The sequence below is a fragment of the Pithys albifrons genome, chromosome 16 (assembly GCF_047495875.1).
Source record: "Pithys albifrons albifrons isolate INPA30051 chromosome 16, PitAlb_v1, whole genome shotgun sequence".
NCBI classification, from domain to species: domain Eukaryota; kingdom Metazoa; phylum Chordata; class Aves; order Passeriformes; family Thamnophilidae; genus Pithys; species Pithys albifrons.
Window position 1 is genome coordinate 11,215,120 of NC_092473.1, and position 27,906 is coordinate 11,243,025.

General features: G+C 38.8%; 1 protein-coding gene across 1 annotated transcript; it reads left to right on the forward strand.

Annotated features, from left to right (window-relative positions):
- Positions 1–16: 16 nt before the first annotated feature.
- On the forward strand, positions 17–27,892 carry DNAAF5 (dynein axonemal assembly factor 5). The gene is made up of 13 exons (XM_071570711.1): positions 17–600; positions 1,171–1,355; positions 2,389–2,513; positions 2,892–3,007; positions 7,035–7,267; positions 9,689–9,901; positions 12,032–12,175; positions 16,036–16,204; positions 18,820–18,967; positions 22,869–23,019; positions 24,338–24,494; positions 26,312–26,503; positions 26,991–27,892. The coding sequence occupies exons 1-13, from the start codon at positions 60–62 to the stop codon at positions 27,128–27,130; spliced, it is 2,514 nt and encodes an 837-aa protein (XP_071426812.1). The 5' UTR covers positions 17–59; the 3' UTR covers positions 27,131–27,892.
- Positions 27,893–27,906: the final 14 nt, after the last annotated feature.

Consider the following 27,906-nt stretch of genomic DNA (forward strand, 5'->3'; position numbering starts at 1 on the left):
TCTCCGTCGCAAAGCCCCTGCGCGTCCCTGGCGACGCGGCCGCGCCGCGGTGCGGGAACATGGCGGGGGCCGAGGCGGCCGAGGCGGCCGAGCTGACCCAGGCGCTGTCCCGGCCCCTGAGCCTCCTCCAGCAGCCCGACTGCGGGCGGGCGGCGCGGCTGCGGGCGCTGGAGGCCATCGGCGCGGAGCTGCGGGGCCGGGCGCTGCCGGGCGCGGTGCTGCAGGAGGTGTTCGCGGCACGGCTGCTGCGGCCGCTGTCGCGGTGCCTGGCGGGGGACGCGGCCGAGCGGTGCCGGGAGCTCGCCCTGCAGCTGCTCCGCCACGGGCTTAGCCACGGCGAGCGGCCCTGCGAGGCGCTGCCCGTGCTGCTGCCGGTGCTGGCCCAGCGGCTGTGCCCGCCGCCGGGCACGGAACCCAGCGAGGAGCTGCGGCTCGGCCTCGTCCAGCTGCTGAGCCTCCTCCTGCAGCGCTGCGGGCCCGCCACGGCCCCCTACCTCGGCGACATCGTTCGCGTCCTCCAGACCACCCTCCTCGACCACTATGCCGAGGTCAGGCGGGAGAGTTGCAGGTGTGCGGTGGCCTGTGCCCAGGCCGTGCCAGGTGCGGCCCAGGGATGGGCAGGGAGCGGTGGGATGGTGCAAGCTGCGAGTCCCGGGGGATGGGGACAGTGAGAGAAATGAGAAGTCGCACACACCCTCATGGGTGTGCTTTGCAGAATTTGGAGGATCTGTTGGAGAAGAGCCATGGTAGGAGTGGAGGCTGAGCTGTTACATGTAGGTGACAGCGGGAGGAGGAGTTAGGTCAGCTCTGATACAGTATAGAGTTAAATCCGCCTACTGCATTATCTGCAGCAACAGTAGTCGAGCTGCTGTTCGCAGTGTTACAGAAATGATGTTACTCCAGATCTGTCACCCACATAAAGACATAGAATCATGCAATGACGTTAATCCCCCACCCAAATGCATCAGTCCACCCAAAATGTCATCTTGTGCTACTGGTCCCAGCACCTAATGGGAGTCATGGGCATGTCCATACTACACAGAATCACAGAATGGTTTGGGTTGGAAGGGACCTTGAAGATCATCTAATTCAAACCCCCTGCCATGGGCAAGGATGCCACTCACGATGACAGCTCACATGGTTGATGTTTCTGTCTTTCTACCCTAACAGAGCACTTCCACATGCAATCAGAATCTCTGATAAAACCTTTAATGCAGACAATTTCACACCAGCACTACAGAGTTCGTGTTGATGTGATTCAGGCTACTGGAGCAGTGATACAGTTTGGGAATGGAAAGTCTGTGGATGATGTTCTGTCTCATCTGGCCCAGAGGTTATTTGATGAGATTCCCAAGGTGTGCTTTTCTTCTTTCTTTTCTCTGGGTTTATTTTAAATCTGTTTCAGGGTGGGTTTTTTTTGTTTCACTCCCTCCTCCCCCATTTTTCAGCTTCCATTCATTCGGTTGAGATAAGTAAATATGTCTCTTGTGGTTTAATCCCAGACAGAAATTAAATACCACACAGCCCCTTGCTCTCTCCCAGTTCAGGTTACCTGTCCCGGCGTTTGTCCCTCCAGGTCTTTGTGCAGCTCCTCACTAAAAGTCCTTGACTAAGAGTAAGCTCTGCTGAGGAACAGCTAAACATCCGTGTGTTATCAGCACCATTCTCATAATAAACGCAGAGAACAGCACTAGAGCAGCTACCAGAAGAAGATGAACTCTGTCCAGCCGAAACCAGAACAATTTCCCATACAAGCTTTGTCAGTTGTAAACTATCCAAACTCAAGGCTGGTGACTTGTCCAGCTGCCTGTTCTGCTGCTCTCAAATTCTGCAGGGTGCTGAAAATTATAGGAACCTTTTGATTTCAATGGGTTCCTTCTATTCTCTCTTAAATTCTCTGTCATATCTGTCTGGGGCTTGATTCTTCAACCTTTTCAGACACTAAACAAACATGGAATTGGTCCCTTTGTAAGATGCAATTGAGGTAGTAATTTTACAATTACCTTAATCATTCCTTTGTAGTGAACAGAGAAAATTGTCTTCTGGATATGTGCTTGGAAAGCTACAAATTGCAGAGAAATGTACATTTCTTACATTCTCAGGAACATATTAATCATGACAATTTAGTTCTCCGAGTTCAGTCTGTATCTTGTCTTCCTCTCAGAGTTGTGCTTTTGTGCAGCAAACAGTCTAAGCCAGAGAGAGAAAAAAAGAGTGATACCTTGCATGTAACTTAAGATGCTTCCTGCAAGTGGGGAAATCCTGGATTCTTGTAATTTCTTCTGAAAGGGTTGGTGTGCTTTACCAAATCATATAGACAGAAAGCAAATTCTGTTGGGATTTTTTCATGTTATTTTCCTGACATACAGTGTTTTTGTGTCCCTGTAGGTACGCCACGCTGTAACAACTGTCATTGGAGAATGGCTGTTGCACCTACGAGATAGATACTCATATTTTCACAAGTTGATCCCTTTGTTACTTGGCAGCTTTAGTGACGAAATTCCTGAAAATATGTAAGCAGAACACTTTTCTTTTTCCCCTTAAATAGGTGTCACACATGGAAGTGGTCCTGTGTTCACAGGTGTCTTGCTTGGAGGACAAAACCCCCATTTTTGTTTTTTTGCTCTTTCTGAAATCCAAAGTGTTAGTGTAACTTTATGCTACATTCATGTAAGTGTGAAAGAGACAGGAGCAGACAGAGAGAATTGTCCTTTGGAAGAGACCACTGAGTACAAAAGTATCAACTTTCCACTTAATGTGCCTGAGTTAAATGGCAGGAATGCTTTCTGTACTTCCAGCTGGATTTAAGGAGTCAGCTTTTCCAGAAGTCTCATTTTAAAATGTTTTTCTTTTGGGGCCGTGATGTTATAAAACTCTTACTTTATATCTAGGAAAGTGGCTTGGACTTATTGGGAAAAAATAGGCTTGCAGTGGGAGAAGGAGAATGAAGAAGATTTGAAGGATAAGATGGATTTTAGTGTTTCACCACCTCATTATCCCGAAGAAGGTGAGTGTTGCACTGAAAGTGGTTTTTGGTTCCTGAATAATCTCCGAGACCTGCAGTGCAGTAATGACAGCAGAGCAAGATGTGTAATATTCACTACAAGGTGTAATGGTAGTTAATGTATAGGGATGGCAAATATAAAAGTATATATAATTTATGTATATAAAATTATTTATATTAAATTTAATTTTTTTAAAAAGTTTGTTCAATAACTACTTTTTTCATTACTCCAAAAATGCATTTTTGGTAAAGTAAATGAGACTGCCTATGTTGAGAAAAGATGGTGCAGAAACAGCAGAAAGTTCTACATCAGCCAGCAGCCAGGTGCACAGTGGGCACAGAGATGACTTGGAAAGGAAGGCAGGGTAAAAGAACCCATGAGCAGAGTTCTTGGATAATGAGAACTGATCACAGCATTAATGACCCACATAATTGGTATGGAAGAAAAATTTGCAGTAAAATTATCTCAGACTTCTCTGTGAGACACTGGGATGTACCAATCTGGCAGTGTCCATGAAGAATGTGGGACCAGAGTAATTTCCTTTATTATACACAAAATGTGTATTATACACAAGATATGCAGAATGGTCAGATTACTTTTTAGTACCATATGATTTATAGTTGCTTTAAAACATTATGTTTGCAGTAGCTTGAAGCTTGTTTCCTGTCTCGGGTTCATGAAGTTAATGTTTAAAAATATGCACATGGGAGTTGGTGAGAGAGAAGGTTTAACTGGCTCATTTATTGATTTCTACACTCGTACTTAACAGAACAAAAACTCTTTTGGTGTGAAAGAACAGGTTCATGCTTGACTTGTGCCTACATGACAATCACATCACACAATACCCAGCAGCAAAATCCTTTCCATGACACTGGGTTCCGCCGTCCTTTCTTCTTTGAAATTACACTTCTTTTTTTTTTTCCTTAAAGTTGTTTTACTCAGTAATGCTTGAATGAAAGGGGAAGCACTTCATAATGGTGACTGGTTTGACAGAACTGTTTAGCTTTGAAGACAGGCAAGCTGATCTGTCATCCTTTCCAATTTTTTTTTCTTTCCACCTTATTTAATATATAATTCTACCTCAGGGGTTTGTAAATTCCAAAGAATGCTTTTACTTCCACTAGTGATGGCAGAAACTTATTTCTTTTTCTGGCACTCAGAGAATCTTTTAACATATATAAAGTGACGAAGCTGAGTGTCTAAATTCCACTTATTTTGCAATGACCATGATATAGTGAAGGTCATAAAAGGCTTAATCCTTTTCCTTGGAACAGAGATTACCATTTGTACAGCTGACAGTGTTGTCTTGGTCAGTTTTCTCTAGGTGTGTTTTGGGGTTTTTGTTTTGTATGCTGTTTGATTGGGGCTTTTTAGAGTGATGTCTATCAATTATCTCATAAATAAATAATATGTGCTTTCCAAAATAATCATCTTAGCACAATAAACATGCCTTATGTCTTTGGGCAACATTCCAGCCCCACATTTAATTGATTTTTCTTGCATTTTTCTTGGTTGAATGATGCCGTTGAGGCTTGAATGTGATGTGTGTGTGTGTGTATTTATATATGTCCACATGTAACTGAAGAATATTTTTAAGAAATGACCTGATAATTTTGGACTTGAGTCCCAAGTTAATGGTGACTTTAAGATACCATTTCTTACTATTTATCTTTGGTTCCAAGTGGTATCTTTTTATCAATCAGGCTTTTTGTGATAAGAGAGAAGAAAATCACAGGATTAATCTTACAGATATGAAATTTTATCAGAGACATTAATATAGCTCAGTTTCAAGTAATAATTTGTGGTGTTCCTACCACAGGCTGTATATGGATGGTTTTTATTATATATGTCCTTCCTCTCTGTTTGCTCTCCACAAACATTTGGGCTTGGTTGTTTCTTTGTTGTTGGTTGGTTTGGTTTTTTGGGAGGGGGATTTGTGTTAGGGATTTTTTTTTAACATGATAGTGATGTATATTAATACTTTGTTGCCATTTGTTCTGACTTATTTAATGTTCTGGAATGTCTTTTTACGACTGTGAGTTTATAGTAGGTTTTACTTACCTATCTTTGTCCAACTGTCAAACTAATGGACCTGCCATAGGAGCCCCCCTGCTTTGATCTCACAGTGACTGATCCAGCAGGTCAGAGGAAGAGCAGAGTCAGACCCCATACCTGGTGTCACCCCCGAGCTGAACAGCTTCCCCTGAGCCACAGCAGGCATGGCCTTAGGACACAGGTGCAGACAGTTTATAGCAGGGAAGTCTTTGACAGAAGTAGCTACAGGGATAAATACCTGCATTTGAACATCTGAAATGAAGGAATTGCTGATAAAGAATGGTCCAAATTCTTCAAACAAAATTCTGCCTGAAGTCAAATAGGATGCACAGTCTGTATTCGCTGTCTCAAGCTGATTCCTTTATTTGACCTTTTGGTATTTGTTGTCAGTTTTCATAATCCAAAATGTTCTGGACCATTGACACAAGAAGCAGCAATTCATGTCCTGATGCTTGAATTTTATTTTTTCCCTACTCTAGGTATTTCATAGGCATTTATAAGCCTTTTGAATTCTTCAGGCCATTTACTTTAGTCAGTTTTCCTTATAGCATTTGTAGTTACACTGGTCAGTGTAGAAAAATATCCTCAGACAGCTCAGTCATTTTCTTCCTAAGCATTTATGGAGAGCTCTATATTGGAAATAAAAAATGCACTCACATTGAGTGTTTTTTGACACTTCATAATGAAAGATGTCTCTTTCTTAAAACAGCGTGAGAACATTATGAGTGGCAATTATGAAGTGGATGTTCTTGAAAAACAACTGTTCAGATTTTGTTTATATAAGCATATACAGTGTAAAGAAAAAGAATTACTGTAGGAAGAAAGTCACTAAAAATGTTTATTGTTGTTTTTTGGAAAGGGCTGTCAGAGCTTTGTGTTTAAAGTATAGAAGTGGAGCTTTGACTGTTGCCTGTTACATTGATCCAGTTGCTTCTCTGAGTCTCAGTGATTTATAGATGAACTCAGGTGTAAATTTGATGGTTACCAAGACAGGACAGTAGGCATTTGTTGGGGAAGGTGAACGTATTAGTTCTCTAGAAATCTGCATCCTTTACTGAGGTAGGAGATAAGTATTTGTAACACTTCAGGGTTCTGTTTAAAAACAAAAGATAACAACAAACCTCCACTTTCCACAAAGTCTTTGCAATTAAATTCAGTCTTAAGAAAAATTATATATGAATTCCTCCCCCCCAACCCCTGTCTCATCTTTTATACCAATTTAATTGTGTTATATAATTCTTGAGAGATTGAAGAGGCACATCAGTGAGCAGCCCTTCCTGAAAAGGCCTTAGAAAAGAGATCATACAATAGCTGTGTTTTTTTAAAATACTATCAATTTGTTGGCCTGATCTATTACACAGCACCTGTACAAAGCCATGGTTAGTGCCCTTTCTGCTTTCAATTTGCCAGATACACTTTTAACCTTTTCCTTTAGAGGGCACAATTGACATTGTCTGCTTTACTGTAGCTCATGTCCTCTGTACTACTTGTGACTTCTGCCTTTCTTTCCCAATCCAAATGATACTTAACTCAGTAATACCACAACATTTGCATGCAAAAGTCTTTCTTTTATTTATCTCTGTGTGTTTTAGTTTGTTTTTTAAAACGGGATTTGTGTTGCTATAAAAATTAAAAGGAAATTATTACACTGTATTTTCTTAAATGGATAATGTCACACATTAACTTAAGTTCTCTTTCTCTTCCCCTTCTGTAAACATTTTAAAACATTTAATAAACACATAATAAATACATAAATTTACAAAGAGCTGGATGAATTTTAAAGTCTGCAATATATATTGAAGAAATGCAACTTGCCCACGTAAATTTCTCACCCGCATTTGGAATATTTTGTTCTATACTGAAGCAGATACCCAGAGCTCTTACCTTGAAACTTTTAAACTTTTCTGAGGATTAGTTTGCATTGGCTTTTCCTTTGATACTTCCTTTCATCTTGTTTTTGATTGTACCTTCTAGTGACTCGACCAGGACTAGGTTGTCGGGAACTTGTGTCAAGAAACCTCTCCAAAATTCTGCCAGGTCTCTGTCACGATATAACAGACTGGGTTGTGAGCACAAGGGTAAAAGCATCCCAGCTCCTGTACACATTATTGCTGCATGCAGAGGATCACATCACACAGCACATGGAGCTGCTGCTTAGAACTTTGTACCAGTCATGCTTGGATGAAGAAAGTGATGTGGTTAAAAATGTAAGTTTGATTTCTTTGTACACTGAATAAAGACTCTCTCCTTTATAGTCCTGAATCTGACTTCTGAAGGTTGACCTTACCATAGGTCACTGGAAATGGCTGAAGGATCAGGCTCAGGTTTTTAGGGGACATTATGAACATTATACTTACCAACTATGATAAAATAAATGTAGAAGACCAATAGCAAAGGTATTTAAACTTCAGTTCATATGCCAACTCCATGAAGCATTGATAATGACCTCTCTAAAAACCATAAGCAATGGATTAAAGTATAAAAGCCTTGAGGTAATAAATTCAATGTAAAAGAAATGTGCAGGTCATGCCCTTTCAAGTTAATTTCACTTATCTCCCCCTGATCCATAATCCAACTATATATTGTGGTGTGTTTATTCCATGTGATACCCATATTCAGTTTTTGAAGCCCTGACTTAATGCCTGGGAAATGCTGGTAATTTGTGAGGAATAATTAGTTTAATGTTTCTAACAGTTAATGCTTTCAACACTTTGATCAACAAATCAGTAAAACAGATGTAGTTGAAGACATTAGATAAATTTAGCAAAAGAAAGACAGGTGCTAGAAATGCTTTTACAGTTTTAAGATAAAATCTTCTATTCATATTTCTACACTAGGAAGAGAACATATGTATAACAAACAAAAAAAATCCACGTAACTCACTTTAAAGCTACAAGTTTTATTGCCTTGGAAAATTGGAAGAATGTGTTCTGCTTACAAGGAGTCCAACCAAATGGCCTACCCTAAATCAGGCTTTTCTTTAGATTCCTGCTGTCAGCTGGGCTATAACAAAACTTAAATAATTAGGACTATAAAGCCACATAGTCCTGCTGTCCTGGTCAAATTTCCTATCACATGCTTATTGCTGTAGATCTAAATTCAAAAGTGTGTGTTCAAGCAGCACATAGTTTTCCCTTGCCTTTTATTGACTATACTTGTCTCTTTCTTGGAATTCCACCACTAATTTTGCAGGTGCTTCCTAGAGATTTATTCCTAATTAGGAGATAATTTTGGTATTTAATGGTACTTTTCTTTGTGCCAAAACATAAACACACAACAACTTGTCTTTGTGAATGCCTTTTATCTCTTACTGATGCTGCTTCCAGGGTACTGTGATAACGTCCTCTGTAGTTTCTCAATGTAGGACCCATTTCAGAGCAGCCACCAACGTGGAAAATGTCCATGTCTTTCTGCAGCCTAGTCATACCAAATGAGATGGACAAAAGACCAGATGGTCTTTTATCCTTTTTTTCTTCCTTATTGTTTTCTTTTTCTCCTGTTAAAATTAGTAAATTGATCCGTACAAATGTATCAATTTGTATTTTTGAATTGCTTAATTGTGTTTTTCAGTTTTCAGACCAGTAAGAGTCTTTTTCTTTCTCTATAGCAAATATGGAAGAGGACAGGATTCACATCTACATAGAGTATGTTACAACTCCTTTGAGCCCTCCTCTTTGTGACAGGAAACAGCTATAAATAGTGCAGATTTAAACTATAGAACTCATGGCTATGTTCTTCCGTTGAGACTAAAAAATTAGCATGATTCAAGTATTAATTAGGTGCAATTAAAAATCCATGGCTAAATCACTAGACTAAAAATAATATACAAAGGGAGATAAGCTTTCATGTTTGGGGAAATGAGCCAACCATTAAACACATGGGCTGGGAAGAACCTGTTGCACAGGTAGTGGTGCAGTAGTTGATTGTATTTTGTTTATTCATGCACATGATTGTAGACATTGGGCATCAGTCAGGCAGCAAGCTCTGGTGCAGTGGCATTTCTTATGAAATACAACTCACTGATATGTCTGCAAGGCAGGAATGGGATCAAAGGGTGCCAGTATCACAGGGAATAAATAACAATTTAAGCCTTTTCATTTAAAGCAGTAAGAGATGGAAGCAGTGGGCAGTTCCCCCCATGGAAGTGCTTCCACACTGAACCAGATATGTAATGTCAGGTTCAAGATACAGTACAGTAACAATAAATTCCTCTTTCATGTTTTTCTACTTTCAGCTTTTAATAGGTGGGGGGTGGGTCCATTAAGAGCAAGCCTTGGAACAGCATTTGGAGGACAAAATGCTAAACCACTAAATCTGCAACATCTGGTTCTTCTAAACTAGAAATTTTATTATGCTGAGAGTTGTACACTTCATTTCTGTGCACTGCTTTCTCATGGAAGTTTGTCTGATGAGAAGGGTGCTTGCATGCCTTATTATGTGCTTACTGAACACGTCAAGAAAATTTCTTCATGCATATAATCATTACTGAGCGAGTGGAAAAGGCCTACAAGGCAACTGCTGGAGCACTTAAAGTAACAGCTGGAATCATAAAAAGAAAAAGCCCATGATATGTTGAATGGTCTTTGTGTTTTCAGGAAAATCCTCAAGTTTTCCTGTTCCTTTTTCAGAGTGTGAAAGCAGCAGAATTGATTGGAACATTTGTCAGCCCTAAAGTGTCTTTGAAATTAATCACCTCAGCCTTTGGGCAGACACCCAAACCCTCCTGTGTGATGGTTCTGGCTGCAGTGATTCGAGGGAGCCCAAAAGAAATCTTACAGCCTTATGTGGCCCAGCTTGGCAACACACTGTCACAAGCTGGGGTTTGTCAGCGATCTGGAGAGGTAAGGAAAGCTGAAAAACACAGCAGGCTACAGGTTTTACCAACATGTTTTTATCCCTTGTTCTCCCTAAATGCTCCCATTCTTATCTGTCCCTTGCACACCTTCCCCACCCTATCTCAGGTTATAGTTGTGGATGTGTGTTTGAGAAAAAACAGGAGATTCCTTGTCCTCCCTGGGCCATGCTGTGGTCTCCTGGGCAAATCTGCTATTTCCAAAAACTTACTAACAGTCCATCCTCACAGCAGATGTGGGTTCAAGCTGGAGAACTGCCATAGAAGGCTACACATAGTGACAGGAAAATGAAGAGGCATGGCAGGGAGAGAAGCAGCTGTTTAGTAAAGTACTGTACTAACAGAGGGCTTCCTTGGCTGATCCTGAGACAGAGTTTAACATATATTTTGAAATTCCTTGTGTTCACAATCCAAATAAGATCATATATTTCCATCCTCATCAGTAGAATTGACTGAAGATTTTTCATAGTCCATTGTAATTGCCATGTCAGTTTCCTAAGAAAGATTCCTTCTGAATGCAACTTATTTTTGTTTTGCATTCTTATTTTCCATTTTAAAAGAAAGGTACCAGTACTTTATGTATACATTTAGGAGCACCCTTTATAAAGTTTTGGGACTGGTTGCTTCTCTATAAGTGACAATCTAGAAGGAAGACCTTTTTAAATTAGAACTTCACTCCCGAGTATGTCCTTCATTAATGGCTGGGCCTGAAGACCATTTTTATTTTAGCATTTGAAGAATATGCATCAATTGCTATATAGAGAGGTAAGAGATTCTCTTCAACATGGAATGGGGATTTTTGAACTTGCAGGACTTTTTTTCCCCTTCACTTACTCAAATGTAGAAATAGGTCTGTTAAAGATGCACAAGAGGAATCCCTATAATTTTCCCTACAACTGAAATCTTGGCTTTCATTCCACTAGAAGTGTGTTAGGCCTGTGCTGTTAAGATGACCAAAAAAGGGCCAGTGCTGTGCCTTCAGAAGCTCTGACTTCATGTCAGATGCAGGCTTCCCCTTAAAACAGTTATTCATGTGTGCAGCCTGAATCTGGTCTAATTGTCTTTTTGAGCCAATGTAAGATATATGTTTGAAGTTCTTCCCTCATTAGGTTTCTTCCCTAATGGAATATGTACCAGTGATGCAGGAATTAACCTTAATCTCCACGAAGCCTGTGATGATTAGGAACTCATATAAGTGGAAGCACTGTAACCTGATTGTTCAAATCACAACTCCCTGAAGTACATCTGCAAAATTGCTGTGAGGTTTAAGCTTACCACTTCCATTTGGCATTAGCTGCAGGAGTCAGATCCATCTGCAGCTGAAGGTTTGGGGGAATTGTTCTAGCCTTTAGTCTTGGAAAACAATCTTTCTCTATTTTAGCCAGTGAATGCTGCACAGACACTGTTTGGCTAAGGATTGACCATGTCCATGAGATTAATAACATTTATAGCTAACCTATTCCTAGACTTGATTTATTTTTTTGAAGTAAATTGGTAACAATGGCCCTTCTGTTCACTGACAGCTCCATGAATATCTGATGCACTTTATCATAGAAGTCATGGCAAACTGACAACAGTATTGACTTCAACTGGTATCAGTTGGATCAAGATAACATGAATTATATTGCATCAAATGAGATAAATTGGCTGAGATAAAAGCAACTGCTCGGGGTTTCTTGGTTTCTTATGTATTTAGCTGTCACTGTTCATCCAAAATAGTCAAACATGGAATAATATTTCAAAGAGTTGTAACAAATACATTGTTAATTAACAAATTGCACTTCAGAAAGAGAAAGTACTATCAGCAAGCACTCCAAAATGCTTTGATGTTTTTATTCACCATTCACCATTGGACCCATTGTGTGATTAAGAGCAGGGTCATTTATTTTACTAACAGGACAAGGTAAATAAAAACAGACAGTGTGGGAGGAAGATTATATTGTGTTCCATAAAAAGTAGAATGCAGATAATCAGAAGAACTAACATGAAATTATCAGTATGTTACCAATGTAGGGGATTATACAGTGCTCAGATTTTATTACTGTCATTACCCATCTCTTAAAGAGAATGTTATATATTCTAAGAACACATAATAACTGTATGCTTTTATTTAAAAAAGGTATTATATATGGAGCAGTTGCTTTGTTGTGTACAAGCATTGATTGACGTGTGCCAGGAAGACTGCAGAGAAATTAACTTGCAGCTGATGAAGGTTTTGGTGACCATAATGGCAATACCATCCTCTCAGGACCTAAAAGAAAAGGTAAGCTATGACTGGTTTAATACTTTATTATGTTTCTGACTTTTACTATTCATAAGACAGTTTGTCTAAACAGAGCTATAATTCTTTGTCAGGAGTAACAGCTTGTGGCAAGTCCAAGGTTGTGCATCTCTCACTGTACAGACTCTATGTGGTTGATACCAGAAGTTCAGAGCCTGTAGAATTATATATCTTCATACGTTTGATTAGAGGCTTGTAGAGTTGGAATGCATGCTGGTTCCAAGAAGAACCCTAGAATTCAGGTACATTTTGTGGTCAAAAGCACCCAGGGTAGGTGTATAGGCTGCACTTACAACTAGAATTTTTTTTTTACGTATGTTTGGGTTAGATTTCAGAATATGTGGCTTGAGGTGTATTACTGGAGCATGGGAAGCTCCGAGTTGTATGGGGGCAGACATTGGCCTAGAAGAGCACTTTACTGGGGTGGGCATTAATCACTGGGCCACAGTTCAGGTAAAGTTTTTGCCCAGGAAGTGTCCAAGAGTTTGTGATTGTCATTGGATTCTGGAAAACCTTGGGCATGCTGGGAGTGCTGATTGTTTCTATTTACTTTTTAGGTGGATATAAGTTACTGGCCAGTGCATATTTGGTTATACACAGCAAAAACCTGAAATTTATTTTCTGACGAATAAGGAACAATTCACTGAGAGATCAAGAGCAGTACTAGCCTTAAAAATTGATGGTTTCATAGTCATTTTTTGATCTTTAGCCAGAAATCAGACTGATTTTACAGTAGTTGACCTTTTTACCTCCCCACCAGAAACAAAAGTTTAAATGTCACAGGAATGCTTTAAAATCAAGGACAGCTGTACATGCCTGGATAATAGATGAGGGGGTTTTGGCTCAGAATTATCTCACCCTCTTATTTCTCTCTTCCTCTTTCTTCCCCAAGCTAAATATCATATAAATCAGCAAGCTATTCTCGTGCAGTACAATTATGACCTATCCCAGTTGTCTTTTTTCAAACACACACCTTAAATGTGGTGACTATTCTGCTTCCTTTTCTCTTGCTTCCAGGCATGGTATTCCAAAGGCCTGTGTAGCATCAGTATTTATGGCCCCAGAGCTGACAGGCTGCCTCTGAGGAGGCATAAGGTATTCTGAAGGAAATAAAGTAGAACAAAGCTTGAAACAAGTACTGAAAAGACTTTGCAGGTCAAAGAGGGTTGGGATGATGATCTGTCTAATGGACAGCCAGTGCAAGAGTGGGATTTTGGAGGGGTTGCAGTTTTTGTTTGTTTGCTTGGGGCTTTTTTTCAGACAAAAAGTCTGTCCAAGTAAGTCTTGGACAGATGAATCTGGTAAGTTTTGTGTTATGTTGTCTATTTGTCCCTGCAGTGGACTATAAACTCAGCAATATTCATTTAAAACCTTACAACTTCATACTCCTACAGAGAAAGCAGTTTCATAGTGATAAATCCTAATTTTCATATATGAAAGAGTTAATCTTCTGAGATTATTAAAGGTTTAAGAGGTTCCTGCAGTTGCAGATGATTTTTTAAGTTGACAATACTTTGGATAAGAATCCTTTTTCTCATTAGACTTTCTTCAACTAGACACATAGAAAGTCTGGCAGTGAGATTACATAATTGCAATATTTCAAAATTTCCACAAAGACAAATATGGCTTGAATTTTTTTCTCCAGTTACTGACTGTTCTGAAACTTCAAAGTGAGCTGCACAGCTTGCAGGAGGCAAGAAGTCCCTGTTAAAATAGCTTAGGAACATATAGAACAAAAGTATTACAGCTGCTGTACAAGTATGAATTTGTTGTTTGGAAAAGAAATCTGTATTCAGGATCAAAAGATTTTGAGTAAAAACATAAATTATCCAAAAATTAGCATTGTAGAACTTCAATTCAGGCTTGACTGTAAGGGGACAGGAGATCACCGAGATAGTGGGGATCACAACTGATGTGACCTGATGGTGAACACTCAGCTCTTGCCTGATTTGTGTCCATTACGTTTCTGGTTGCTTGGGGCTGAATCAACAGGCCAAGACCACCAACTGAGCACGGTGGTGGCACGAGCAGGAGAGTGGTTTACAGCCCCAAAGAGACTGCAGCTGTATCAGCTGTGAGTCTGCTAAGCATGATTTGAGCTTGTCAGTGATTTAACTGGTGACCTAAAGATAAGGATTTGTTTCATTACCAGTGCCCTGTGCTATCTTGGCTCTTCTTTTGGCACATGCTGAATGTTAGCATGAAAATAATGTATCATTAAACTTGTTAGTTTTCAAATAGAGGAAAGAAAATCACCTTTGCTATTTATTTTTATGTTACTGTGAGATGCTTCTTAATGAGAAGGTATGCATCAGTCTACAGGTATATTTAATTTATTCTCTCTTTTTAATTGCAATTTTGCAACCACTGAAAGTTCATTTTAAATAATATCTAAACAATGTATTATTTTGTATCTCTTGTTCAAAGAAAAAAATCCTGTGGACTATGGTGGGATTGATAATGGGGAACAGTTTCTGGCTTGACACATTCTGCAAAATGTTCCAATTAATTTACAAATAACTTATATGGAAAATACTCATTTATCTGAGTTGTTTTGGCTGGCTGGTAGAATGCTTCCAGAAAGGAGAAATCTATTGTGCTTGGGGCAGGCAAACCTGCCTAACGAGTAACCTTTGTCCTTAGCAAGTCCTGATTTATATTTTTTTTTCCCTAGAATTCTCATTTATTTTCTCCACATCTGGTACTACCATAAAAACATCTTTGTCTGGCAAGTGATTAGTCTGTAAGAGTCTAAAGGTCCTAGACATGTTCCAGCTAACTTGTGTGGTTGAGTTCAGCTTAAAAATATTAAAACTATGAGCACAATTTGTAGTTCTACTGAAGTACTGAGAGTGAAATGATGTCACTCAGAGCTCTGCACTACATCTTTCCCTGCTGGAACTGGCCATGCTGGCAGTGCATGTTATTCCTTAGTGGGGTTTCTGACAGTGTCTTGCTCCCCATCCTTGATTCACTGTCTACTGAAATCACTAAGACTGTAGATGCTGCTTCCACCCTGCTTTTAATCTCTTCCCTGGAGAAGTTTTATGCTTCTGGTAGATGCCTTCAGGAACTGTTAAAGCAAATTTTCCTTTCCTTTGAAATACATCTGCTGCAAGTGATTAAGAAAACCTATAGGCTTCCTTGCCAAGCATGATCACGTCTGGAATTCATTTAGTACTTCTTTTTACATGTTTCATTTGTACATGTTTTATTTGCATGTCTCAAGGAAAAGTCTAACTGCAAATGTGGAGAAGATATTTCTGACATAACAGTGAATTTTGGTACTTTCTAAGCAACAGAAGTGGAGAATTTCAAAATGATCCTGCCCAGCTACTGTAAAGAGAAATTGTCTTGCATAACTAAACTGGAGGGGAGGAAGGGGAAGAGGGGAAATGCCATGTCTTCTCTGACCTGCAACAGCAACAGTTTTTAGAAGTTGCCATAGCCTGCTAGATGGGATTGTGAGAAATTCCCCCTATGTTAATGTTCTAAATAATTCTTAAATTAAGGACAAAAATCACTATGTCTTTAAAACCACTAAGAGCCTTTTTTATGATGTGGTTGGTTTTTGGATAGGTCTGCACATGGATTAGAGACTCTCCTTTTGCTGTTAGGTTGCTGTGTTCCTCATGATTTCATTTTGGAATCAGGACAAATGTTTCACTTCAAGTAAGAGTTAATGGATGTAGTATAAGCAGACATTAAACTCCCATCTTGATTAAGTAGAAACTATGAAAATCTTCTTGTGTCCCTTCTGTTCTTATAGTATGAGTCTCAAAAGTTTGGGAGTTTTTAATTAGCATTGCTTCAGTTAAAGTATCCTGTCTCTGTTTTAACAGGTGGAGAAAACAATGTCTTCATTAGCTGAAGTGCAGCAAATGGATAGTTTTCATTGTCTCTACAAGCAGCACATAACTCAGCTCATGGAGTGGGTTTCAGTGTCATGTGATGGGTGGACCTGCTATTCTCCAGAGGTGCTACAGTTAGAGGTCATTGCAACCCACTCAGGTACAGCTTATCTAGTAGTTCTAAAAACAATAAAGTCTCAATCTCCATAGCCTGCAGCCAGGTTGTGTTTTGTAATGAACAGTGTAATATTCAGAAACTTCACAAGAATATGATGGAAAGCAAAACAAATGTTGAAGCAGTTCATATTCAAAAGACTTTGGCTGGAAGGAGCCAGTTAAAAGCACTTATGGAAAAGTGCACTTCCAGGTAAATGAAATAGGTGACGATTAAAGGGAGACGAACTGAGGTAGTTTATGTGTCCAAAAATGTATCTATTTTTTCTAACTAGTCTTTCAGAGGATACGAACTTTCTGTAACAAACACTTCCTCACTGTTGTTCATCAACAAATTGCTGTGTAGAGATTAGTGAAACACTTTAGTGTAGGTTTCACATACCTTCAGTCCTGCATAGTGAACATCCCTCTGACACAGCTCTCCAGGTCACATCTACAGCAGGGGACATGGTGACAGGCAGCTCTTTTCACCCAGACACACGTTTTAAGATTATTAGAATGGAAAGTTCTGTTTATTTGTCTTTGTGTGAGTTGAACAAAGTCACTTCAGCTGCAGGTGAAGTATCATTGTGGCTACTGCAGGCAGTTAAATGTGGATGAGTGTGTTTTCAGGGACTGTATCTTCTGCATTTAATCTTTGAAACTCAAAAAAACCCTCATCAAACCTACATGAAGCACGCACTTGCTGGTTTGTGCAGCAACCCACATAAGCACTTTTTCTGTTTCTCATCTATGGAAAGAACAAAAAGTTTTTTCAGTGCAAGATCCGAGAGGCCAACTCCTCTATATATTTGTGCTCCCATTTCCATGACTGAGGGACTTCTAGACAGTTGTCTCTGTTTTCCTTAATGCTAAATAAATCATCAAATGTCTGGGCAAACATTTTGGCTTGCACCCAACACTGGTAATATGCTATTGTCTGTGTTTTCTGTCTGAAACAGCAGCTCCTAGAGCTATTTTTTTTCTTTCTTTTCATTCCCACACATAATGTTGGTTTTAATCAATTTAATCAACTTTACTCATTTCACATTTCTCAGTTTTTGCTGTTTTTTAGGAACATATGCTTAAGCTGAAATTAGTGATGTAGTTTATTTTGTTTATTTTCCATCTGTTGAGTTTGCTGTTATCAGTTTGATATAATAGTAGTATCTTGTGAATGTCTCAGAACTCACATGAAGCGATGTATATTGAATAAATGCTGTGAAAATAAAGACCTATTTGTTGGCACAGACATTTAGCAAACTGCAGTTCAACACCCTGTATTGCTTCAGTCTAGACAGTGAAGATTTGGGGAGTTTTGATTATTATTTTAAACATTAAATTTCCAGATATTATTAAATGCTATTGAACTTGTTTTGGAATCTTGAATACTTCAATCTGCCCATTCCATGTGTGAAGAATATTCTTGTCATCAGAAATGCCAGTGTTATGTCTCCTTCTGGGAAGACTTTCTGAGTGACTGGAGTTGAATGGAATGTGCATCTGAAGGATGCAAAACTGAAGTTCCTAGACCAGTTTATTGCAAAAATAGAGCAGGAAGAGCATTGCTCAGCTAGAAGCTTGCAGAATAAAGCATGTGTGGAGTCTCTGTGTATTCTTCCTCTTTAAAACCATGCAGATGTTAATCACTATCAAGGAGAAAGCACAAACTTCCTTCAGTTTTGGGAAAATAATTTCTAAAAATGTTGGGATAACAGCTTATGGTTTTGTTTGTTTCTTGTTTAGAGGTAAAAGCATAATTCATCACAGGTGTGAAAATATAAACAAACTAAAGAATTATTTTAGAAAATATTTTTATTTCAAATAACTCCTAAAATTCATCATATTTTAGATTCTCTTGTAAATAAGCATTGTTTAAACATGGAGAAAGAATGCTGCTGCTGTCCTTTCAAACATGCCCTTTCCTGTGCCTTCAGGAGCGATGAACATCCTTCCTTGAATGCTGCATGTGAAAAAACTTGACAGAAATAAAAAGTATAGTTAATGCTGCTGTAGAGAGGTGTAGATTCAGAATAATTTTTCAATAAGTTTGATAAAGCCAAAACTTTGTGCATAGCCTTAGACTTCCAGAGTTATGTAGGAACAGCATTAATCCTCCATCCAAAATGTCCTCTTGTGCTGATGGTCCCAGAAACTAGTGGGTGTCATGGATATGCCCATGTTACATAGAATCAGGGAATGATATAATAGTTTGGGTTGGAAGGGACCTTAAAGACCATCTCATCCAACGCCCTGTAGGGACACCTTCCACTAGACCAGGTTGCTCAGAGCTCCTTCCAGGCTGGCCTTGAACACTTCCAGGGATGGGGCATCCACAGCTTCTCTGGGTAAATGTGGTACAGCAATAGCAAGCTGACTAAATGAGATGTGGGGAAACAGATCTCAAGGGAGCACCACCCTGCCATGGCCAAAACTGGGTACCTGAGCCCATGAGGAGTTGGTCTGGGTATTTGTGCACCACCTGTAAAATGTAACAGGGATACTTCAACAGCTGCCATGCAAGAGTGAAAAGCTAAGTACTACTTTAATGCAGTCAGATGTTAAACATTTAAATAGAACTTATTAGTAGTCTGAAATAAGCTTTACATGTTTGCTTTCTAGGTCCTGTCATAGGTGAAGCTCTCGAGGAGTTTATTCTCATTCTGAAGACATGTCTGGAGCCAAACAAAGATCCCCAGATGCGATTAAAAGTTTTTACTGTTTTATCACAATTGTTCCAGAAAGCAAGTGACACCATCAATTCTCAGGGGTAAGTGGAGGTCTGATTTCACACAGCTATTTGAACACTGCAGTGGCATTAAGAAGTAATGACCATGGTAGTTATTTAACCCCTATAACTGTGCCCGTGTTGGCATGTCTGGGAGAAGAAAGACTTTCCCACCATCTTTACAGCATATTTTTCTTGCTGTACTTTTTAACGATGATTAGAAGGGCAGAGTGCAATCATTTTTTAAAAATATATAAATAAATGGAAGTCTGGCCTTTCTCCACTGTAGTCTACCTACCTTTTTAATTGAAAGCTTTTGTGTGAAGTGTGCTGTTACTTGTTTCTGTATTTTCAAGATCCAGTATTAAATTCCCTATTCATATAAGAAACATCTTTGTTGTCAGTAGATTACTTGTTTAAATAATCATGTAATTGAGTGGTAGTTACAAGATTAATCTAGATATGCTAGATTATCTCCCTGAAAATAAAAGTGCTTTGAAAACTGTTTTAAATGTTCCAGGATGTGACTGTTGTCAGCTAATTTATATCTAACAGAATGCAAAGACCTTGGAGCAAAGAAATGTCATCTCATGGGTTCTGTGATGCCCTGAACACAACAGTAATGCTTATTAAGTGTGTAATAATGTATTTCAGTCTTAAAATCATTGTGTCTGCATCTAAGCAGTAGGACATGTACATTACATGGTACAGTATGTTCCTGACTTGGGTGGCTCAGCAGGAGGAAGGATTTCTTCATTCATTCTTTGTTTCTCATCTGTACAGTAGGATTGGTAGCACTTCTTTGTCTCAAAGTCTCTGAAGTGCTCAGGTAAGTATATTAAGTTAGATCATGTAGGGAGTGCCAACAGAGACAGCAGATCAGTGCAGGACCACACATAAATAGGATGCCTAACAAAATCTTGCATCTACAACCTGGTCATGTGTGTAAATAATGGAGCCAAAGAGGGGAAAAAGAAACTCAGTGCAATGAACCTCCAGCTTCATTCGTATTTTCAGGAAAGGGAAATTATCAGTGGGGAAAAAAATAGAAAAATGTGTGTCAGAGTAATGTTCCCAGGGAGTGTGGCCACACCTCACACCAGCTCTGCACCCTGCACTGGTGGGAGTTGTTTGGCTTAGGGCAGTGTAAGTGAATGGCCTTTGTCAGCATGAGATACATCCAGGGAGGGTAATAGACCTGTTTTTATGAGGGATCACTTCTGGCTAAGAATGGTCCAGTCCAGCTCATAATGAGGCTCTCTGTCCTCTGAGAGCAAGAGCAAAGCCATGAATTGTACCAGTAGATTTATCTTCAAAACTAAAAAGCAGTAGAAGCAGCTAAATCACTCTTTGAAGTCTTGATCCTACTTATGATTGTCACAGCAAATGCTTTCATTAGGAAGTAAAGTGAAGTTTTTGTGTTTGAAGAGTTGTTTGCAAAACATTTTTGGAGGTTTTGATTTGTGAAAGCAAATCCAATTTTGTTTTGAATTACCTGGATTTAGGATGTTAAGTTTGACAAAAACCCCAACAACATACAGATAAAAAACAAAACAAAACAAAAAACCCCCCACAACAATTCATAAACATAAAAAGCAAGGCACGACAGTGTCATAAACAAAAATTTACAAAAACTAATTACCATGGAATGAAAGCTTAAGTATAGAAATCCATAAATGGAGGTAGCAATTTTAATGCAAACCCAAGCTCTGCTTTGTTTATCTGCATAAAGTCTGGGTATTATTGTCTGCACAGATCATGTTTTAGTTCTTTCATATCCAGTTGATAATAAAGTCTCAACTCTGTACAACAAACAGCATAGGCAGGATATGTTTTTTCATGGAAATTACTCACTTTTAGAATTAAGTTACACAGATTTACAACAATAAGATCTGAAAATGGAAAGAAGGAGAATTTAATTGCATCACCAGCAGCAAAAATACATCTTAATGGTAATGAGAGATAGTGTTGGGAAGTAGCACTAAGTTGCAGTTGCACTATTAAATTCACTGCTGGCAGTAATTTGTTTAGCTCCTTAAAATGATTCTAACAGCTTAGATAGGAAGGCTTTTGGTTATTCTGCTAAACACAGTTGTGGGTCATCTAATTTTCTTTGAGTCTGACATGATTAAGTCAGATAATTGCCAGATGCTGCTTTACTGATTCTATTTCAAGGTGCTGGAACAAACATTCTCACAAATAGCACAGCATTATGGTTAACATAGTGCTGGTGGAATTCACCTCTGTGTTTTGCAGATCATTTTTGTTACATTTTAGCAAAAGGTTTTATTAAAACCAGAAGCAGCTACTGATCAGATAGCACAGATAGCAGAGAGCTGCTTTTAGTTTTGAAACCAAAAGGAAATTTGGAAGGATGGTGATCATGAGTTATATTTTTGTCAGCAACTTTTGTAATAGATAATTATTAATTCTCAAGAATGTGTTTAAAGTAATAGATCTAAGAGGTTTTATAAATTTAGTTGTGTCCAATGGGATGTCAGATTTCTTGTTATTACTTAAGTGCCATCTGCTGACAGGAAGCAGGAGTAGCTGGATCTCTGTCTTCCTCAGATAACCAGGACTCCTTGCCACAGGGCAAAGCAGCAGCCAAGTGTATCTATTTTCATCATGTTAGAGGTAGAGATTTGCAGGTGTTTATGTGTTAGTAGATAACTAAAGCCTGGCAGCAGGTTATACCTGGATAACATGGACTACCTGCAGTGTATAAATGGTAGTTATAGGAAAGAAGTAGCTACAATTACATTTCTTATTACACTGATACAATATTATTATGGAATTTTTAATTTCTGGATTATCCATGGTGGATGATTTTGTATGGATTTTTTTTAAGTGCTTAATTACAGTTGTTGACATATACCTGCTCTGTTCCTTCTGTGGCTTGGCACATTCATGAAAGGGCCATGTACTCATCCTGGAAGTGCAGGACTCTTAATAAAGTCAACAACAGCTTCTTCCCCTTCTGTCAAGCACCAGGGTGGGGATGTGCTGTTTGGCACTCAGGTGGTCACAGTTTGAACAGAATGGGACAGGAATCAGGGTAGACCTGGTCTGTTACTTGCCAGTCTCTGGATGCTGCCAGCCGTTTTGTAAGGCAGGGAATAACCTGAGCCCCAGTTACTGGCCACAGCCAGGCACTAATGTCTGTTTGATGCAGTAAAGTATCAATTAATTATGTGTAAGATCCATATCTTTTTCTCTTAATTTAAAATTGTTGAAGCTGGAATTAAATGGGTGTGAGGGAATCCTGCTTATTACAATTACTGACTCTTACAGCAACTCTTAGCACAATAGTCAATAAAGGAGGAGGAAAAAGCATCAACAAAAATATCAGTAATTTGTGTTTGTTAAAAAAAGAATCTAGCATAGGGACTGGCACCATCTGAAAATTCTATACTCCTCTCATCCCAGAGAGATGAGTTTCTGAGCCAAGGGAGAGCTGAAATACTCTGTGTAGGCTTCCTGCAGGAGTTCAGGTGTCATCAATGGCATTCATACTTCTGACATTATAAATACTTTCCACTGGACAGTCTCAAAAGGGCCTCACAGATATTACTGAATCCTCACAGCACTCACATGGGGTGTGTTATCTCCACTTCACAGACAGAGCAAGTGAGACACAGAGAAGGTAAGTAGTTTACCAAGATAACAGTGAGTCATGGATATTGTCTGAAGTGGGAGAAAGTCTAACCTCCCCCTTCCATGAATGTTAGGTATTTGTTTAAATATTATCTAGAAAAATTAAGTTATTAAAATCTTATCACATAATTACGATCATATTGGCTGATATGATTTTTATTTTTGAGTCTTTTTCCCCTCTGTTTCTGCCTATGTTTCTATGACAGAAAATTCTCTTTTACATCCTGTCAGTCTCTTTATCACTTTCTCATGAACCTTTATTTTGCTTTCTTATTTTTGGCTTCAGGCTGTTCCCTAGCTACCTTGAGACTGTGATAAAAGACATCCTGGCTCCTAATCTGCAGTGGCATGCTGGAAGAACAGCAGCTGCCATCCGTGCTACAGCTGTATTGTGCCTTTGGGCTCTCATCCACTGTGAAATGCTTTCACCAAAAGAGGTAAATTCTCTCTTCCTCATCCTTTGAAATCTTAGGCAGGAAAACAAAATGAATGCAAGGGGGGGAAAAAGAATAAACCTTAGAGTAAGACTTTTTTTGGATGGACAGTTTTCATAATAAAATTCATTAATTGTAATTGAATATTAATAACTCAAACAATCAGTGGAGGGATGATGATATCTTGGTAAGAGACCTGAGACCAGCAATATGCTGACCTGTAGAACTGACCAGCATCAAATTTTGTAGATATTTTTTCTAAGATAACATCAATTCTGTAGCAGAAACTATTGCCCACTATTAACACAACAATTTGGCTACTTGACATCGTTGGACCCATAGCCTGTGCCTGTGCAGCAGCACTGGAACCAGGCAGGACATGCTACTGTGTCACGTGGCAAAGACAAGCTGTCTGGTTGCCTTGGAGCCCATAGGTCCATTTAGGGGAAAAAACATAAAATCCAAAAGATTCCTGGAAAGGGAAGGAGGAATTGAGATGGAATGTGAAGAATATCTGTAGAAACTGAAGTGGAGAGCTGGCAAGGAGTCCACACACAGAGATGTCACCCACCAGTGATTAAGTATTAATTGAATCTGAGAAGGTTTCTGAAGGGTCTTTGCTAACAAAAGTAGCATTTGGAAATGACGTGATGGAAGTATTTTAAATATAAGGGGATTTTTTTAGAAGTAAATTGAATTAAAGTATTATTAAATGTTCATAATCTATTGTCTTTGTAACAGAAAAAAGTGCCTAAACACACATAACTAGTTGAGTTCACACATACGAAAACATTGGAATCAGAGATTACTGTTCTTGTTAAGCATTTTATTATGAACCGGTGCCTTAATGCCTGTTTTACATTAATGGATGGAAAATGTATGTAACAAAGTCAAATTCCGACCCTCGCCAGCACATCCCAAAGCCGCTCCCTGTCAGAGCCGGAGCGCCATCTCCTGGTACGGACGTGTGATCCTCGGCTCCGATTTGGTTAAAACCTGGCAACAGTTTTTAGGGTTTTTTTTACAGCCGAGTAAGTTTTAAAGCTTTTAAAAGTAAGTTACATAAAGTTCATCTGCATGTATACTGAGCATTCATGAGCTGGATGATAGACTGGTGGATTTTCATTTTCCAAGCAAGCTTAGCGGCAAAAATAGAGCTGTGTAACTTCTGAGATTTTCAGAATAACTTTTATAGGTAACTTTTTAAACTAAGCAAACCAGAATCTGCCACAGCTAGTGGTAACTGCTCTAACCACTAAGAATATTGTTTTAGAGTGACTGAAAAGCTGTTACTCTTCTATGCTTTTCCTATTAACTGTAGATCTTAAAAGTCATAGATGAGCTAATGCCCCAAGTTATTGCTTCCATGGATGAGGACTCTAAAATCACTCGACTGATGGCTTGTCGTATTGTTGACAATTTTTTAAAAGCCTGTGGGAAGCAGTTTGATGAAGATAAATTTAAGAACACTTACACAGGTAAGTGCAAAGGTTTAGTCGACTGGAGGGGGGAGTTTTGTTTTTGTTTTCTGGTTTGGGGTGGGTTTTTTATCAAGATCTTCATGTTGAAGAATTACATGTGCTTTTTTTACCCCAAGTATCACAGTTAGCTCAGCTTTTAAGGGTGAAGAGCATCGTACTGGAGCAGCTGGCAGATTTGCTGTATGGCTTTAGGATTCACTGTGGAGGTTGTCCATGTCACCTGCAGATTCACTGCAGCCTTCAGCAGTGAAAGCACTAACACAGACGAGGAAATTACAAATATTGCTGCATGTCACTGTGGCATCTTGCTTTAATCTCACAGGAAGAGCAAAAAGCCTTTAAACAGTTTGAGGTACAAACAGGGGCAGATTTTATGTAATTTCTCAGCCCTTCTTATTTCACTTGCATGGACATATTCTAATGCTATTTGTGTTCTCTTAGTGGGTATTTTAACTATTTGGGTAGTTCTCCCCCAGAGCATAATTTTGTAGATACAAAGGAAATGAAAAAAGTAAAGTGCTGCAGAGAAGCATACCATTAGCAGCATCTTAGTGCATGAGAGGCAACTTAATGTCTTAATCCTGCAGAGACTGAGGCATGATCTCAAACTGCTAAGAGAGGCTGCTTAAAATGTATAAAGGACACAGACACATTCTAGAAACTCCAGGTGTTAAACACCTGAGCAGGCATTGCTGAGTGTGACTCCAACAGCACTTGCAAGGCCTTCCTGTAGCAAGTTTTAGTGGAAGTTTTTCATTTTACTGAAGAGCATTACAGACAAGTTCTTGTCCTTTGGAAATGTTCTCACTCCCAGTTTGGAGGAACTGAGCAATATTCCCAATGTCATTATCTATTAGACCACTAGATGGAACTTCACTCAATATTTCAGTCTGTGCAGGACTTGCCAGTACTTCATCTGCATGGCTTTGGAGTTTAGTCTATATGAAATAATGTGCTAAGTATAGTGAGAGCAGAACAGTACTGCAGTATATAAATGGAAGTCACATTGTTCTGTGTGCTGTGTTTGAGGGCCAAGAGCAAACCATTTCAGTGTACCATAAATAGACTTGAATAGGTGGTGGGGTTGGCTTTTTATCTAAAAAAAAAAGCCAAACAAGAAACAAAGAAAACCCTGATCTAGACTGCTGTACTGTAAAATGGAGTGAGGATCTGTAATGCTTCTTAGGATTAAGTTTAAATGCTAAACCCTGAATCAGGAGAAGTACATTCTATGTACATATATGAACCAGAATTTATGTTCTCATATATACAGATAAATCAGACTTTCCCAAACTCAGCATCTTCATAACTGATACTTTTTCTTACATGGTGCAGTAGAAATCCAACAACAAACATTTTTACTTTGGAGAAATACATGATCAGACAATTGTTAAAGTATAACTTTGCTTCTTGCATGTTCAGTTAGTCTGCAGTGCAGTTATTCACTGAAACCGTAACATTTGATAGAAATACTGTGCTTTGTAGAGAATAGAAATACTTAAATTATGTAGTTCTGTCATGCATGAATAGATGTTCATAGTACCTTTTTAGGAGTGCTAGAGAATGTTCACTTAATGTAAATACTCCTGTATATGTCTGTTATTAATGTTTTTAACAACATAACAATCCAATTACAATGCACTATGTGCTTTTAAGAGCAATGTGATACATGTATTCATCATGTTCAAAAGATGGAAATATGTCACAAATACAACAATAATTTTAATGATGACAGGATACATTTGTTTTTTCAAATGCACAAGTTAACTCCCCCTTTCACAGAGCTGTTTGGTTATTTATATTCTCCGTTTCAGAGGTTTTAAAGCGTCTGGATGATGCTTCATGTGATGTACGACTGGCAGCTGCTCACACCTTGGCTAATTGGTTTAAGTGCTTAAAGGACAGTGATGTGAAATCCGCAATGGAAGGTCATATTGAGTTTCTGTACCAAGAACTGTTGATACATCTTGATGACCCAGATCAAAATCTCCAAAATGCAGTCCTAGGTAAGATTTTCAGTCATGTGTATTTTGAACAATGCTTTTTAAATCATAATTCTGAGTGTTCTATGAAGGTACACATACAGGTAGAGGAGTTTTGCTTTGCGTTTCAGTAAGTATGAGCTCTGACCTTTTACCTGTGTGCAGAATGTAGTTTTGTTCAGTGTTCACCAGGGGGAAATATCAGGGCAGCTGAACTACTGGAGACTTTATAGATGGTAAACAGGATATGGAGCGTAGAGTCCCACCATTGCAGGATGTGACCATATCCCAGCCTGCCTGATGGGCTCTCTGGAATTCATTAGTGTGTCAGCTTGTGTTCAAAAACATGAAATACAGACCTCAGCAAATGGGGGAGGGAGGGATCGGGTTGTCAGCGCTGCGCTGCTTGTAGAACAGCAATTTCTAGGTTCAGTTTCAGCTACTTTGAGGGAACTTGGATAGAGAAACACAGAGCAGATAATGATTTATAAAACATATTTTTGTTTTACAGAAGTTTTAAAGGAAGGAAGCATTTTATATCCAGATGTGCTTGTGAGAGAAATTGAAGGCGTTGTACATAAGCATCAAACACCAGTCTATTGTAATCAACTACTACATCACATTCAGTCAGCCAAGGAATCAGCTTTATGAATCACTGCTGAGATTCTCTTTAGTGGACTGATGTGAAATCTGTATGACCTGGATTACTTTTGTATTTTCTTTTGCTTAAGAAAGGCTGAGTAGATTGGTTTTATTTTCTAAGTTCACTGTTGTCTCATTTAAAAGTCAAGCTGGCACAATTCTCCGTTCTTTGCTGTTTGAATGGTTCTTTGTTAGCAATAAAACAATGTTTCAATTTGCTTTGCATTGGAAGTTTTTCAGATACAAGGTTTAAAGGAGGAATGCTTTTTCAGGAATTTAATGCTATTTATAATTGAGAAAGATTATCTAACAAAGTAGTAATTTAATGTCAAAGTAATTAATGTAATAAAGCAAGGACTCAGTCTTTCCAGGAGGATTTCAAACCCTGGAAAAAATCAGATTTTGCGGAGTCAGGTCTGTGAGGATCAGTTTTATAAGAAAAAAAAACCAGCCAAACTTCTCTTGCATAAAGCAGCAACATTTAGAATGGTCTCATATTTATGGTGTTGTAATAGGGACATAGTAGGTGTCACTAAAATAATAGTTTTTGTTGTTATTGTATTACATTTCATGACTGAGAGTAAAGCTGAATTTCTTTTAATTAAGGTTTACACATGGGAGGAAATGTGCTGTTTTGTCATTTAGATTAACAGTATTTATATTTTTGTACAAATTATATCCAATTGCAGTTTGTATGTTTATACCATTGTGCCTTGAAAGCAAGCAACATTTGTTTGCATATTGCTTTGAAATTAAATTCTGCAACTTTAACCTAAAGCCTGATT